General features: G+C 41.0%; 1 protein-coding gene across 1 annotated transcript in view; it reads right to left on the bottom strand.

Moving 5' to 3' along the window:
• Positions 1 to 17,918, bottom strand: part of pknox2 (pbx/knotted 1 homeobox 2) — a 90,866-nt gene that overhangs the window by 22,998 nt on the left and 49,950 nt on the right. Inside the window, 3 exon segments of the mRNA XM_070843719.1 lie at positions 115 to 286; positions 14,491 to 14,627; positions 17,422 to 17,528. Of these exon segments, the coding sequence (XP_070699820.1) occupies positions 115 to 286; positions 14,491 to 14,627; positions 17,422 to 17,508 (396 nt within the window). The 5' untranslated portion in view covers positions 17,509 to 17,528.

Here is a 17,918-nt window from a genome sequence, read left to right as displayed (position 1 = left end):
GTAGCATTGGTTAAAATGATTGAATCCAAGAGGAGCTACAATGGCTTCCTGAAATCGAAGTGACTGAAGCCCGTGCCCATCAGTATGTACTGTACGTCACAGCGCTTGGCTTACCAAGTTGTCCAGCTCTGGATCTTCACTGAAGAAAGGCTTGTGTTCTCGCTCCTGCTGGTGCACGAAGTTTTCAATGTCCACGTCAAAGCTGGCTGACGTGATGCATTCAGAGCCCTGTGTGGCCTGCTCACATTTCTCAAACAGCAACGCCAGCAGGGGGAACAATGGATGTCTGAGGAGAAAGACAGAGAGAGGCACAGCGTGCGTTAGTTTGTATAGATGTTGTTTTTTATTACTCTTTGATCTTAATTAATGAATACATGAATGATTATCCACAATTAGTAAATGTTGATGCAGCCGGAGCCTTGAGAATCCTCATTTCATTGCATTTCTGAAGTTACATGGGAAGGTGATCGCGGCAACGTGGGAGTTTTTTTTTTATGTGTCGTGTGTGTAATTCATTCCACTGGTGCAGCCACTAACTTGTCATCTCTCTTTTACCTCAGTTGGTGATTTCCTACATTTCCCAGACTGCCTTTCCACAGCCTCAGAGAAGAGGTGTGCCAAGACAACTTCTGTGCACGTGGAAGCAAAATGTCAGATCTAGAAAAAAAAGTACTCCAATTCTAAATCTGGTCTTCATGAACTAAAGCAGGAACTATTCACGGACACATAAATGTAAATTACCATGAAAGAACGTATGAATGAGAATCAGGTGTAATATGCAGTGGCTTTCTGTGTGAAGGGCTGCACATGAGGACACGTTCATGTTCAGTGGCCAGGAGTGTCAGCACATTGATGCATGTCTGTGTCACTTTTTTTCTTTTTAATTCTTGACTTTTCAGTAAAAAGAAACATTCTCCTTGGCAGTATCAGATCCTGTCTTAGTGAACATTAGGAAACAATGACTGTTTTCAGTAGCTCTGTCCGTCAGGTCTGGTGATCAGTTCATGAGGAAGACATTTATCCAGATCAGCAGGATATCGGTGTCTGCTCTCTCCGTTACCACACTGTCTGATCCTCGGATGTCTTGGCTGCATCCAGCTTACTTATCAGTTTTTAAATGTACTTTTCAAGCACAGCAAACTCGATTTTCCCTTGTGACACTTGACATTATTGTCTCTTAATTTCGACTCAATAACCATTTTATTTGGTTACATTACACAATATCCGTTGAGTATTAACTTTTAAACCCGCTATTATATGAACAGATTCTCTTTACACATATTCATACCAACTTAAAAAACAAATCCTTATGGACAAATCCCCCTTGACTACAAGGCCCTGGGTGCATGTCCATGCAATATTTTGTCTATGGACATGCCAAGGCACATTAATGGACTCTCAACAGAGTAACTTAATTGAAAAAGATAGAGCAGAATTTGAGACACAATACGAGCTCTACTCTACAAAGCCCCTCTGCCTCCCTCCCTCGCTGTACTGTTAATAGCGTGGCAGCTCCATGACATTCCCTAAAGGACATGCTGAACATACGGACAAGGTTCAGCTAGAGATCAAAAAAAGATCTTTAAGTGGATAGGACATGGTCCAGTGGCAGTGCTAGGCTTCACCGTGTCACCTACATTGTTACCATCTGCATTTTATAAGAAATGTCACTCACATAAGCTCCCCAGACACACTGTGCAACGGTCCATACTGCGCTGCTGTATGTAGTACATGCCAAATTATCGAGCGTTTCTAGAGGAACTCGGACGGGAGACAGACTGAGAATAAAAAGTTTTGAATTATGAATATTTGGTATAAATGCCTTTATTCCATCCCTACTTGTTTTCTGCACTTTGCAGTCCGTCCTCTCACACACTGACCTTTGTGTTACCTTTGACTGAGAGGAAACCCAGTAGAACTTCTCAAAATATGTCTTCAGTATGATGAGGACTCTAACTCTCTGGCAGTATATTATATAACCCCTGTAAGCTGCTTAGTGATGTTCTCAGCGTTTTACACAGAGGCAACATGAAAGCCCTGACTTGTCACTTTTATCTGATTGCTCAGTTTTTGTTTGGAGAAAAAAATCTGAGTCACGGTAAAAACTGGTGCAGCGTGTTTGTTGCCAGGTCAGGTGTGCGTGGTTGTTACAGTGTGTGTTTTGATAGTACCACAAACTAAATGTCACTGGTTAACTTTACCAAGTAGCACTGGGTTGTTTTGATTTTTTTCTTTCTTGCTGTAGGATCACTGGATGAAGACAAAACCCTGGCAACTGGGTAAAGTTAGTCAGTATTGTGGCAGTGCTATACTGACCTCAATTTTTATCCCAGTTATTTTTAGTGTGCACTGGGGAGGTGCTGGCGTCAGTTCATTTCAAATCTACACTGAGTAAAATCTAAGTTACTGAAATGCCAGTTTTTAAAGATGCAGACTGGACGAATTGTGTGTGTTTGTGTGTGTGTGTGTGTGTGTCCATGGCCTGTTTCAGCTTGTTTAAGCAAATGTGAAAGCTGTGGTCTTTCACACTGGACAACCACGGCAAGAGTTCCTGAAAAGGAGGGTCTCAGTCAGTCAATTCAGTGTCAGATTTTGGTTCGTTTGTAATAAACGAGTCTGAATACAAACCGTACCAGACCTAAAAAACAGAATCTTGGTCCAAACCAAATGAACTAAACTACTAGTGTGAAAGCAGTCTAATGTTATGTGTGTTATGTGTCACACTTCAGTTTCAGGTGTGAATATGTGAACTGTTGCTGTCATAACATCAACCAACCATAGAATACATGTATATGGAATTGATTTTTGCTCTTGTTTGCTTAACAATGACTGCCTACTAGAGGTCACATTTTTCTCACCTTTTTATGTCACACTGTGTCATTGTCATGGACATGTGTGTTGCATATGTGTGTGTGTGTTGAGTGTATTTGCAGAGGACAGCACTGACATGGAGACAGACTGGGTCCCTGCTCAGGCTCTAACCCATGGCTCTCATTTGCAGCCTTTAATAGTCGTCTATATTATACTCTAATCTGCCTGATCCCAATTTAATGCCGCTCCCTCAGCCAGACGTGGCAGGAATACTAAACAGGGTCACGTGCAGAGTGGAGAGCCTCTGCCTTGTCTGTTTAATGTCTGCTTGTGGTGTGGTGGAGAAGAATCTGGGTGGGGGTGAAGGAGAGGAGAGGAGAGGGGAGAAGAGGGGGGGGGCTATAACTGAGAGCAAACAGGGCGACTCTCAGCACTGCAGATGGTGTCTTAAAAAGTTATTTACTCTCACATTCAGTCTCTGTGTCGTTTTTCTTACAGAAAGTGGTGAATTCTGCCAGTGGGGTGAGATCATTTAACTTTCTCAGTGTTAATGTCTACAAGCAAGGAAGAATGAGACGTGTCAGCAAACTAAGTGTCAACAAAATGACACTTTGATTCATTAGATGCTTCATAAACATCACACAGACGAAGAAACACATACACATCCATTCATGGATATCTGCTGTCAAGGGGTTGTGGTGAGGCCCGAGGCCCCACGGGCATTGTGGGTTCTTAAGTAAATAGACTACTATGTGTGCATGACAGAAAAACATGAGATGTTGACACACTGTGCATCAAGCTGTTGCCTCACACAACCCTTAAATCACATTTTGTCACAGAATCAGTGATACACACAAGTAATTGTCATAAGGTTGCACGACAGATTTCAAAATAAAATTGAATAGAAAAATATTACCATGCTGCTGCCTATTGCTGCAATCGATCAACACAAATATTCACTCTGTTTCTTGTCGTAGTGAGATTTTCTTGTTTTAACAGGATCCTTTTTGTGTTTATAACAAAATATTTTCCATCTTACTATGACATATTTTTGTCATTACTACATAACGTGTTCTCTTTTAAAGAGAAATATTTCTTGCTATAACAGAATATCACTCAATCTCTTTTTAACACTCTTGCTAATTCACAAAATCATATGTTGTGAAAACATTTGTCATCATAACATGATAAACTCTGTTGTTATACTGAGAAAACTCCTCTATACAGTATTGTTGTTAAAAGGAGAAAAAAGTCCAGTTAAAGAGAGAGAGAAGATATTGTAGCCCAGAAAATGTGATAATGACACATTTTCTATGGGTTGATTGAAGTTTTATTGCACGCTTGAAAGGAGACAAGTTGTCAGGAGATGTCTGTTCTTGTGCCTGGACCTCTAACTAGCCGTAGCCGGGTCGCTGGTAAGTGAAAATATAACATGACAGCACATCTACACACAGTAATGATGCAGAGGCACACAAAACAATACGAAAGCTGCTCACAGCTATGATACATAAAAAAACGTCCCACCACATGTGTAGATCATCGTGTTATGCTTGAGAAAAAGGCGACAGTGTCTCTTTGGGCACTGACATGGTCTTTTTTCATTACACAAACAAATATACACTGTTGCCCATAAAGCTGGAATAAAACGTTTTTTACCTCTTCTCATGAAATGATTGTGACAATGTGATTTATTCTTGATAAATAAAGTTTATATCTTCTCAACTTTATTGATCAAACTCTTCCAAACATATCACAGTGAAACTTAAACCACAATTAACCTTTGCAAACTGTGTATTCAGGCTTTAACAAAATTGGGGGTATTGAACAATTATTCCAACTTTATGGGCAACAGTGTATTTATGTTATCATAATGCAAAAAGCTTTTTTTTTTCTTTATCATGCCTCTGGGGTCGCTCTGTAAAATTGATATAAAGGGACAATAGTTAATGGTGCTGCTTTTTCTTTTCTCTATAACCAAATATCCATCTAGGTGTTTTTTTTAACAACGCTGTCCAGTAGAGTACAGCCTGCAGAGGCCACTGAATGTGTTATTTGTTTTTAACTCAGCGTGTTCTGCTCTGATGTTTACTGTTAATTACTGTCATTTCATGTGACATTTACGTCACAGAGAGTGAGCCAAGTGAAACCTGAATGTGTATTTTCATACCATAATTGCAGGTTGGTACACTGGTGCACAACCCTCTCCACTGAAACTAAACGGCTACATTTGTAGCTCTGTTTCACATGATACATCTTTTATTCTGTCCAAATTGAGCCAAATTCTTTACAGCTAACAAGAAAGCTTCTCATTTATCGGCGATTCTTTCTATTGCTCCTGTTCTTGAAGAGAAACAATAAAGCATGTCTTGTTTAATGACAGTAACTCTAATTAACATTCAGAAACAGTAAAGTACATTCAAATGAAACTGCGTTTGTTCAGCGGACTTTGTTGAGCCGAAATGTTACTGAAATCTGTAAACAATTTGCCGACGTACACGGTCAGAATCTTATCTATACAACAGCAGCTTTATAAAAGCTTGATGCGGACATTTTTGCATATACTACATCATATTTGCATTTCATTTTCTTTCTTGCTGCTGCAATTCATTGCCTTTCTTTGTTCATGCATAGACGTGTCAACAAACACGTCTATGCCATTAACACAAAATTGCTATAATTAAACACATTAAAAGAAATATTTTCATTCAGGCATTCTTGTTGTTTAAATTTAGTTTTCATGTGTTTCACAAACCTGGTGTTATGTAGCCTCGATGGAGATACTGTGCGCCAAGAAAACTGTGAGGAATCATCTTTAAAATTTGATCTGATACCATAATGGTTTGAGACCATTATGGGTTTTTGATATTAGCTTTAGTGTTGGTGCTCTATGGAACTGGAACCTCTACCTTGTCATCAGCGCTCTGCGGCTAACAGCCAGATGTGGTATAAATGATGTAAAAGGCTAAAGCTATCAAGGCAATCAGGTTTTGCATGAGCACACGTCTATCCTTGACGGCAGACCATTGCGCACAGTTGGACCCCGCCAACTTGGAGCGAAGTAAAAACACTACCCTTCAGCGCTTTCTATGACCTTTACACAGGAAGTCAGGATTAAGGTAGATGGGGTGTGAAAAGGCATGCATTTTTATGAATTTGAACACAGCCGCATGTGTCCGTGTGTGTTTGTGTGGGTGGGTGGGTGGGTGGGTGTATGGTCACGCGATGTGTGTTTTCAAGTCTCCCACTACCTCCTGCAACCATCCAGAGCCCCCCCCCCCGTGTCAGCTGCCAGAAGCGGCAGGTTCTATCTGCAGTGCGACGGAGTGGAGATTGCCGGCTGGGGGATCATTACAAGGGCCATAAAAGAGCGATTTACAGGATGGCTAGTGAGTGGAATCAGCACAGTCCCCACCCTCCAGCACTGCACCGTGCTGGGTCACCAACGAAAAACCCAAAACGGAGAATCAGAGGCCAGCGGGGGGAACGTGATGACTTAAACATGAAGGCGAGGGACGTGGCAGCTCTGGTGGCATCTGCTTCATGGTCAATCAGGGGCTGAACCAGGAAATGAGGTGCTGCTTGATTTTCATGTCTGATTGGAGGGCAGTGCACTTCAGAAAGGTAAACCATGGCATACCTTAAAAACATGCTGTTTTGTGAATTTTGTCTTTGCGAAGTGAAAGATGACAAAATTCGGTAGCTGCTCTGGAGCTAAATAGACCTTGTGGTGGGACTTTTTTTTTTTTAATATCAAATACTGTGTCGAAGATCAAGAACAAACTTGGCATGATGCCCCCTCTCAGACCCAGATGTGCAGGTGAGGTTTTCACACTAACGGACTGGTCTATCTCACCGTCAGTCAACACATCAACAACTGTGCAACTTGGCTGTAACCAAGATTTTATGTTGTTATGCATTAGAAGCAAGTCGGTTGTTTCTCATTCTTCTTAAAGGGAGAGGAGACTAAGTGTTGACTCTTTACCTCTATGATGTCAGGAGCGTTCATGACGTGCCTTGACTTGAGTAAAATCTGGCTAAAAGTGATTTTGAACATTTACGTCATTTTGTTGCCACTTGGGGGCAGCAGAAACACGATGTGAACACAGCATTGACATATCATCACCTTTTAAGTTGATGTGTAAACCTGATAGCAAACAGTTGCTTATTTAAGCTCCAACTGATGAGGAGCAACATTTTCCGTTATTTGGTGTAGTTATTCTGATTCTGACCACCTGATGTCCAACATTCACTCTTCCTTAGCTCTAGATCCTTTGGCTCTAGCTGACGGTGTCTGTGTGCTGTTTGGTGCTGGCCAGGTAGTGTACAGTGGAGTTCTACAGCTGAGAATATGTTTTTTTTCCCTGAAAAACTGCTGCCTGCCGCTGCTAAAAATGATGCTTAGAGAGCAGAAATGTTTTCACACTGTCATTTCACACATAGTTATCATAAAAATATCGACTATAGCCACCTTACATATGTTTGTTGTCTCATTTATTGGTTCTGATGCTGTACAGACTTCAGATATGTTATTGATTCATTGCTTTACCGTCCTGTGATTTTGTATTTTGTGTTTTTCTGCTGCTTTAATGCAATAATTTAGCATTTTGTATTTGTGGGTGAACTTTAAGTCTACATATATATAATCCATGATAAATCTCAAATGCAGTTATTCACATCTAATACTCCCTCATTTTCAGTTAGTTTTGGTTACTCTGAAAAAGAACATGTCCAATACATCCATACTGGAGATACATAACAGATTTTAGAGACTGAAAAAGGGACACAGCCTCAGGACTGAGAGCTCAGAAAATGGACATTTGAACATCTACAGTTCCACCCCGCTTCTAGCTTCATCTGTTAAGGAAGACTGTACCAGACTGATCCAGAGCAGCTAATGAACGGACCTCATGGTGAACTTTTGTCTTCTAGGTTCAAGAACGAACTTCTAATCTCAACAGGAATTATTCTTTAAGTTTTGTCACCAAAAGTGGAGTTACCAGGTTTTCTCCAGACAATGAAAAATGTTAAACCTGCAGACGCAGAGCTGTGCATGAAAACAAGATCGAATCAAAGCAGCGTAGGCATCTATGGAACAAGTCATGTTTGCCTGTGTTTGCAGGCCACCAAGGGGGTACAGACAGAGGTGGGGGTGGGGTTTGAAGGTATGTGTTTATGTGGATTTGGTGGAGAGAGAGAGATGGATGTCTTTCTCTCTCTCTCTCTCTCTCTCTCTCTCTCTGTGCTCCCCACTGTTTGCCAGCCTAATCAGGCCTGCTGTACCCCCGTATACTAGAAGCCAGTTTGTGGTGGAGTCCTGCTGCGTCTGCTCCCGACAAGGCCCCCGTTTCCCCAGGCTACATGTCTGAAGCACACCCTGTGTAAGGGTGTGTGTATGGGGTTGGGCTACACACACACACACACACACACACACACAAACACCACACACACGTACTGTACACATGTGCATGCACGCACACACACACACACACACACAAAGCACCCCCTGGCAATATATGAATAAATCCTGTCTCCTTTATCTCTACTTTTCAAACTCCCCTTTTCATTCTCATGTCTGGTCCTGAATTTCACTTGGGGTTTTGTTTCTCTGAGGCCTCATGAACCAAAAAGCTCCATCCAGTCTCTGATTTGTACAACATCTCTCCAAACACCAACAATAACCAGCAATGAACGGCCCACAGTCGTCTGCGTGGAAGTGGGTCCATATTAATATATATAATAGAAACATGAGTCTTTACACACAATGGCACACGTCTCTGTTACTGTGTCCATCCCAATTATATCAATGAAGGTAGGATAAATAACAAATCACCTGTGTAATGTAATACAATTCAACTGCATCCCAAACTACATCCTCCAGAATGCTCATACAGGTAAATCAACAGCTCTCTAACACAGTTTCAACAAAAACTGAACATTGTAAGCTTCATGATGAGGAGGATTTATTGAATCAACATTTCTAGCAACTCAGATCTTCTCTCATCTGTACCTGTACCAATATAACCCTCGCATAAGCTTATCAATGAAGGATGTTAAAAAAAGATGTAGACGATCATATATCACTATTTGACTGTGTATCATTTATAACATCTGACAATAGTTCTTTTCATTGGCGACACAAAGAAATGAAGATACAATTTCAGTCTGACTGTTTCTGGAGGGCACCACTTGACAGCTGTGAAGTGCAAATAGTGCTCTATTCTCCTCTATGTGTGCTGTAGGCCACTCCTGTGCCAAGAAAAGATAACATGGATTACTAAGTTGCCCGAGTAAAAACAAAGAAAATAAAACTGTGGACTTCCTCCTCATCCAAAGTCAAGCAGAGAGGAAACTCATAAAAACAAGTATCTGAGAGAGACAGCCAATAAAAGTACTTGAGCTTTGACACAGTTTCCTGCATTCAGCAGCAGCTGAGAACCAACACACGCTGACCTGCTAAATGGAAGAGGCACGGCCTGTTTTAAGCCGTCATACAGTGAAGTCTTTGCGCTGCTGGAAAGGCAGCACAGTGGTCGAGGATGCATTGATGCATTGTGGCAGCGAGGATAAACAGACTTTATGGTGCATTACAATGGCAGACAAACACACAGGGGAGCATAAATGTGGATAACGCTGTCCTTGGACACGTCAAAATAAACCCACTCCCTCCCGATGTGTACGACATGATAGGTCTTCAAATCTTCGCTTCTTTTATGCCATTAACAACAAGTGCATATACAAGCATGTACACACCCGAGGCTGAATGAATTCCTGTATCTCTTGGCATGACGGCGTGTTAACCTTCCCTCAAATACACACACAAACCCTTAAATCCAGTCTCAATGCAAAATACCCAGGCTGACCAGCATGAGAGAGGCTTTTAGCAAAGACCCACTATGGAGGGAGTGAATGATAATATGCCCCATACAGGGCTCTGCACTGCAACCCTGGCATCTTTGTAAAAGGATCCCACCACTGTCAAAACACCGAACAAATCCAATTTCATTGCTGTTCTCTTTCACTCTCTGATGCAAATACAATGTGTTCCAAAACCAAGTGGAGTTCAGGATGTTTGCTGAATAGGTAAAATCTAGAGAGTGGATTGTGTCTTTTATTCTGGACAATTTAGGTAAGAGCTCTCATTCTGGAATAGTGTGTAGACCCATGGTATCCAGCAACACACTAACGCTGTAACACTGCCGGTGAGGACTTGCTGTTTATCTTTCATTCCCCTCGTTCTCCATGTGTAAAACAAGCCAGCAGTTAAATCAAACAAACTCGTGAAAATATGACCTTAAAACAGCGTGTTCTGGTAAACACAGCTCTTGTACCCAAGTTGTTTTCTGTGCATCATAAGGACGTTTCTATCTTTTTTTTTTTAAAGAACTGTTATGATGCCTCTTTCAATTAAGTGCATGTTTCAATCTGTGAGCGAGTCAGCTTCCATCAGCCACAAACGCTGCATCCACAACCTGAAAAACAAAAGCCTTATCAGCTTTTTAATAAGATGCAGAGAATCCAGAAGGATCTTTATAGTAAATGCCACAACTCATTAGGCTAATTACCCTATCACACATTTACTCCGCTGCTAATAACAAAGTAGGCAGAGAGACAGAGAGAGGCAGAGAGGAAACCACACATCTCCTCATGAAGTTGGCATTCTAGCAATTAGTGAAAAGAAACATTAAAGCCCACACAGACTTCCTGAGCAAAATAATTAAAGAAAAATGGCAGAAATGTTGATTCTCAGGGCTTTTCTCTTTTAAAAGTCTACAGCCCCCATATGAGCACAGTGTAGAGGCAGGAACACTGGCGGATCAGACTTCTATTAAAATAAGAGTGCTATTTGTGTCTTTTTGCATAATTTGACTCACTGTGGGAGACATGACTTGTGCAGTCAAATTTAATTGCATTTATAACAAGGTAACAAGGTGCGTTTAGTCATTAGCTCCTTGCATGGATAAAAATAATTCCAGAAATTCGAATCTGCTCTGCCTCCTCAGAATACAGAACAGCAAGGATTTCACTTAAGAGCCACAAGTAATCATGTTGTAACAGCACAAGCTGGTGGATCATCAGCTCTGGCTGCTCCCTGAGCTCACCGCTGCCTCTGACACACTTGATCACAACATTTTAATTGGCCATCATACACATTTACAGACTCAGCTGGCTCTATACTCTCCATAGCACCATTTAACTGGTAAGTTAATCAAGTTCCAATCTCATTTTATGCACATCCTTTACAGACACTGAGGATATACAGCTACATTTGCCTGTAACACTAAATAAAATGGAGCTTGATACTCTTTAAAGGGATTTTGTAGGAGTGCTAAAATGTAGAAGTACCCCTTTAGACATTTCCTAAGATAATTACTCATCTTACTAACTGAGGGGGCTTTAGAAGAGATGAGTACAGTGATAAACCAAACTATGTTAAGTACTACACTGAACACTATTATTTCAAATTCTCTGTTGAAGCAAGTTTTCAATCCGGCACAAAAACGGAATATCCTAAAAAAATATATTGCAATTAAGTGTAACTATGGGCCACTTTTCTATAACAATGTTCAACTAGGGTCCAGTGTTACAAGTGTCATTTTCTTTTGTTTAAGAGTGAGATTTCATCAGCGGGCCACAGGCTAAACCACCGCTGCGTTACCTCGTCCCGTAATGGATCGGGACTAAACACACATTCATTTAAATGAAAATTCAAGATTACTACTTTAAACTCATTTGGCTATAATTGACTCATATACACAAATGTGAGTTCTGTTTTGCACTACCAGAGTGGAGAATTAATTGGCAGGGTGTCGCAATAAATAAGTCTTGCTTTATTTATGGTTGAATTAAACTGCTGTTATGTTGTTATGTTGCCTTCTGCTCTACATATAACGTCAAAACGTCGTCATTTCTGACACCTATTCGTGTTTATAGGCAAAGTCATGGAATTAAAACTGTGTGTGAATTCAAGGGCTTGTTTCATTTAAACAAAATGGATTACATCATAGATTTGTGGGGTTTTTTTTATCATGTAGGTATTATTAAACGCTTTTACACTGTAGCACCATGCACTGAACGACTGAAATAGCCTGGCACGAAATGAGGCTACAGAGCTTTGGTTTTACATTCCTCTCTTCACGTGAAGGCATTTATTATTATTATTATTAGACCATACAAGGTCATGTTCATTGGAATTCATAGGAGCCTCGTATTCATATGGTTATCTGCAGTCGATTAATGTACTAAAATAAATACATAAATAATGGCAGCTTTGATGCAAACTACAATAGGGAAAACTTGTGCTTTCCTCAGCTCATGCTCTATAGTGTTGGTAGACGGCTGGATTTGGCTGCTATTTGCTTAGCACTGTCATAAATTGGTAATGTCATACATGTTAATCAGTCAGTTTTAAAGGTACTGCATGACAATACTAGAAAAAGCATTTTTTCTCTGCATTCAGTATTGCTAAGCTAATCAAGTCCCGACTCGAGCTCCATACAGACTTGAGGTTGATATCTATGATAAGAAAATAAGTCTTATTCCCACTATGTTCAAACACTCCTGTAATCCATGCACTGACTTAGCCAGTCACGTATGCTGTGCATGTGGATGCATGTGCAGCGTCGTGCTGTTTGTTTCAGCTCCAGTGCATTTACCACCGTACACCACACGAGCAACACACACTGCTGCGGTCCTCTTCCTCCCCTCCAGTCTCCTCCAGTCCTCCAGCTGTATATGAATTAACACACTAACGAGTGGATCCAGAGATTCCAGCTCTTACAGTGGCACTCCAATCATGTTGCTGATAAAGTATACTGGCATTGTTAACATGAGTGTATTTTCTATATAAGACAACAGGAGAACAGGGCAGCTGAACTACAGCTACATAAAATCATAAATAACTGGCTCTGAGGAGCTACATGTATTGGTTCCTCTGTTCTTGCTTCACTGTAGTTTAGGGAAGTAAGAGGAGGAAAGTGCAGACCCAAAAAACCAATGTGGAAGTGGAAGAGGGGCTGATTTGGACCCAGACACCCCCCCCAACACCACCACCACCCGGAGCTGCTCCAAACATGGCTGCTCACATCAAAGGCAGCCTCGTCTCGGAGGAGCTACTAAGGACTTTACAGCAGCGTGCCTCAGGCCTGAGCGAGGGGGCTCACACCTCCTCAGACAGCAGTGCAGGATACCCGTGGGTGGGACCTGAGGAGTCGGGACAGGCAGCCCAACACAGACTGCAGTGTCATCGTTACAGGACAGGCTGCGCCAGACGGCGTGGGGCAGCCCGTGTCTCATTCCACTCAACAAATCTAGTAAGTTGTTGGTTTGCTGCCTGCACCAGGAGATCACCAGCTCCATTAAAAATGTCTGTATTTTGAATAATTTACTTCATAAATAGATAATACAAGCTCATTATAAGGGCGCATCAATATTCTAGTGATAAGCTGAGAGGAGTGAGGTGTTTTTTACTAGAGTTTTGGGTCTCACCCAGCAGTGATTTTTTTCTTGTTTTCTACTCCTAACAAGGTGGTGCCTTGGAGGGCTCCAACATGGTAAATAAAAGAATAAAATTTGGAACAAATGTCTGTAGGATGATTCGTAAACATCCCAAAATGAGGGTGACAAAAAGAAAAAAGAGAAAAAGCTTCTCTACAGTTTAGCATCAAAAATGATCTGACATTTCACAATGCTTTTCCTCAGAGCACACAGCAAATGAATCGTAATGGAAGTGCACCAATACTTTTGTTAATATAAAAAGGATTATTTCAAAAATTCCACACCGTGTACAACGAACAGGGAAGGTGTATTGATTTTGACACATTGAAAACTCCAGACTAAGAAGTAAAGCACACTAGTAGTTTAACTGCAAATTGAGGTCTCCACAGTAGAGTGATGCTTACCTTTGAAAATGACTGTTGGCGTGAAAGAGAAATAAATTATGTTTTACAATTAAGCTTTGGAACCTTACACAAAACAACTCTCTGCCTTATAAACATTTTTTGGTCTAAATATGTTTTTGTTGTTGTTGTTGTTGTTGTTTGTTTCCATCAGTCCTGTTGGCTGTTTATAATCCCATAGATTGACTGGAAAGTATCACAGAGCATGAATTCAATTATGCATTCATTCATTGTCTCACTCCAATAATCAGTTTGATAAGAACCTGTACCAGTATATACTGCTCAGAAGTCAGAGAAACAGCCCGACTGCTGCCACTATATCAAATGCTTATTCTAAGTCAATTTATTAAATTCAAAGAGAAGGAAATTGAGGATGCTTCTGCTCGCCTTTGATGAGTGAAAGCATTTACTGAAGATGCTCTTTTTATGAAAAGCACTAAGTGAAAATTGAAGGAGGCACCCTTCAATACAATTGCAGAAAGCTCTTAAGTCATGGCTAGTTTAAGAACATATTAACAACAACACTGGAGAGTGTGGCAAGCAGCACATCGAGTCAATTTAGACCGTTTCTTCAAGCAAGCATGGGGCTAGAGAGACAATGCAATAATTATTTCTAAGGAGGCGCATGTGAAGGGAAATACAGAAGCAGAATGATGCACATAACCAAAACTAATTTGACAAATAGCCAGTTTATAAATACTTTGGAGCTCAGATTTGTTCGCCCAAGTTGGACGCCCAAAGCCCAGAATGACACATGAACCCTCTCATGAGAGATTGAACTAACCTGTAAACAGCCCTCTTGTCAGACTCAAGCTGGGCCTGGGGGTCAAGGGTCACACTGACAGAGGTATTTCCTGTTGCAGAGGCTGCTGGGATATGGACCTGTGGGGTCTTGGCGTTCTGCTGAGTGTTGCCCGTCATCTGAGGACACATAACACAATTACAAAATTACATTCAGACGTCTCAGGTTGGTTCTTTAGCTTAAGAGTTAAGGCAGGGGACAGTGAAACGGACACTTTGGTTCCCATCTAGTAACAATCAAGACTAAAACTACAGCCCTGACAGCCGCTCTGCAGCTGTAGGTCATGGATTGTATAAAAGAAGTGGGCTTTTTTGGAGCATGGCTAACATGGCTGGAAAAAAGGTTGATATTAAGTTTGAATGAATCCCAAATCAAATAAATAATGCAAGAAAGAAATCAAGAAGGAAAACATGTTCTAGTGTCGTTATGCCAGTTCAAATTATGTCACATGTTTGGCAGGTTTATCAATGATGTACAATCCTTACATACACCTCCTCTGCTTCTCGTCATGGACACACAGCTGCTTGTGAGGCCTAAGTCATTTTTTAATCACTTTTCAAAAGCAATAATGTGCAACATGCATCTGACGATGGCTGACTACAAATGAGGATGTAGCTGCAATGAATCATTGTTGCTTGACAGGTCAGCAGCCTTGTAATGAAGCTGTTAAGCAAAATGAACGAGATAGGATAGATTCAGTAATTGAACAAGGCATGTTCAGGTCATATATAGATTGCTGTTAAATGATAAATATTCAATTAGTATTTAGCAGCTGAACAGTGTGTTCACAACTGGTCTTTCTGCTGAACCATACACGTTCCTTTTCTCTGCAGTTTGACATGGAATCATTAGAGAATGTGAAACTTCTTTGGATGTTATTATTGCTGTAGGGTGGGCAGGACAGTGGCATGCTTCACAAACACAATCCGTTGTCTTCATCCTTTACCCCACTTTTGTCTCTCATTCGTTCTCTATGAGGAAATGAGTCTAACAACCCCCGCCCCACCACCCTTCTTTTTTTTTGAGTCAGGGGTGGGATGTGAGGAAGCTTCAAGTCTTAATCCCAGCACCAAATGGGAAATAAATTAGCTTCTTCACACTTAACTAGCTCTCATTTGCATTTGCCGAGTGCCAGACTGCAGCTCGGGAGCTCTCCCCTGGCACTAATCCTCTGGGCGAAAGCAGACAGAGATGGTGCGGACGAGGAGGAGGGTTAGGCGGGCGGATGAACCTCCCCAGCCTCCCATCCACGGGACGGTCTGCAGTGTTAGACAAAGCCTGGGTCCAGCCACAGTTAGACTACATTAACTACAATGAATGTGAGTGTTGAACACTGCAGACTGGGACTTATTCTTATGCTGTGTTCACACTATGAGCAACAAACTACAAAACAGACACGCGTGGCCGAGTCACCATTTCAGTGTTGCTCGTTGACACGGTCATCGTCATGGGTGTACCATGTTAATTTACATTTATCTTTAACAGCTAGTAAACATGATTAGGTAGCAATACACAGAAGCTAATGTCGGCTAACACAGTGTCAGCTCAGTGAACACACTACCACTGCTTGTCATTGTATTTTCAAAATGTACGTTCCATACACGTACGGGACACGAACGTTGCTCCTGCAGTAGGCTGCCACCCTTTATCACGCTGCATCTTTTCTGTCTTATTGATTGATTGTTATTCTTGTGCAATGGTGAAACAGAAACATGTGATTGGCTGATGCTTCACCACGCCATTGTAGCGCTGAAAAAAAGCTGAGGCCAGGTCAGCTTTTTGTTTTTGGTGGGCGTCACACACATCACACTGCACACAGCGACAAGTGTCAGCCATCAGGTTGTAGCTTCGTGACGCGGGCTTCCATTGAAAATGACTTGTACAACAAGACTTTGTTGCTCGTCAGGTGAATACAGCATTACAAGTGTAGAATGTATCAGTCCTTGGTTTATAGTAGTATTAGTGTGCCAAATGATATTTTTATTCATTCCTGTATTATTTCTATATATATTATAGACGTGCATATTTGTAGTGGTCACTTCCTGTTTACAGTGACCTTACAAGATGTTAATCTCATGATATTACTGTAATATCCCTGCACACAGTTTTACTTTGGTGTTCTCTGTGGTCACAACAATGTAACTTTACAATGTGCTGTCGACCCAAACACATCAGTCACTATGTATACTGTATGTATACATCACTGTGTAAGATGACATACTGTAAATCTATTTGCCAGCAAATTTATATTTATATATATATTTAAGATATAGTGTTTTATGAATAGGCCATATAACCTAATGCTGTGTCCTAATTTGATGTGTTAACAACACCTTGTGGTCATTTCTAGGAAACCTTACCCCTTCAAGGCATTTCTATTGATTGAGTTTTAATAAGCTTGAAGACAAACAAACAGGTACAAGCTGAAGGCAAGTTAACTTAATGGCTTCGTGCACAGAAAAAGTATTGGTTCCAATCTATGTTAAATCACCTGCCAACTTGGTTTAAATTTTGAAGTATTGCATTAGCGTTATATAATCAGGACTAAATAATCAACAATCTAAGTTGAAAAAAAAGACTAATAATAATTAGTTAATTAAACTAATAAACCATCATCAGATAATAATTCAAACTTTCTTACTGCTAAATTGTGAGTGGTGCACGGAAATACACAGTGTGGCATTGCCTTTTTCCAACTGAGCACCACTTCAAACAAGTAGATGAGAATAGAAAACACTCTGTAACAGTAATCAATACTGTTTGATTGAACTTTGATTGACAGAAAATATTCACATTAAGAAGCTGAGGAAATTGTGTTTTTCCAGGCGGCTAACAGCCAGTCTTAAGGTGCTGCCACGAGGCGAGTGTATGCGTTGGTAATTCATTGAGGTACATTCTGATGGAACCTCTGACCTGTTGGCTCTCCTGGTACGATGGTGGAGGAACGCTCTGGGTGGCCATCATTGTCACTGCAGGTGCTGGGGACGCATGTTGCATCATGGGATAGCTTCACATTGAGACTGGGAAAGACACAGAAAACCAACATAAATCCAGCGCAAGCAGTGACTGTAATTTCTATTACAGCAGCAGCCACCAGGTGCTGCTATGATTAAATAATAAGAGATGAGATTCTCACGCAGCACCTCCCTCTCACACTTCTTTTTACCCATCTCCATTTACTCATTAATTCCTTTGCTCTGTCTCCCACTGCATGCATGGCATAGAGCTGACAGAATGGCCGGGATGATGTATTAATACTGAGTGATCTAACAATGCTACCAAGCAGAAAGAAAACAAAGCACACAGACTCAATCATGGAAGCCTTTACAGAAATACTTCACATAGCAGCAGGTTCATAATGACACTGCAAACAAACCCGACTACTTGTTTACCAATTACAGACAGCTATG

The sequence above is a fragment of the Pempheris klunzingeri genome, chromosome 14, assembly GCF_042242105.1.
Source record: "Pempheris klunzingeri isolate RE-2024b chromosome 14, fPemKlu1.hap1, whole genome shotgun sequence".
NCBI lineage: Eukaryota > Metazoa > Chordata > Actinopteri > Acropomatiformes > Pempheridae > Pempheris > Pempheris klunzingeri.
This window is presented reverse-complemented; position numbering and strand designations above follow the sequence as displayed.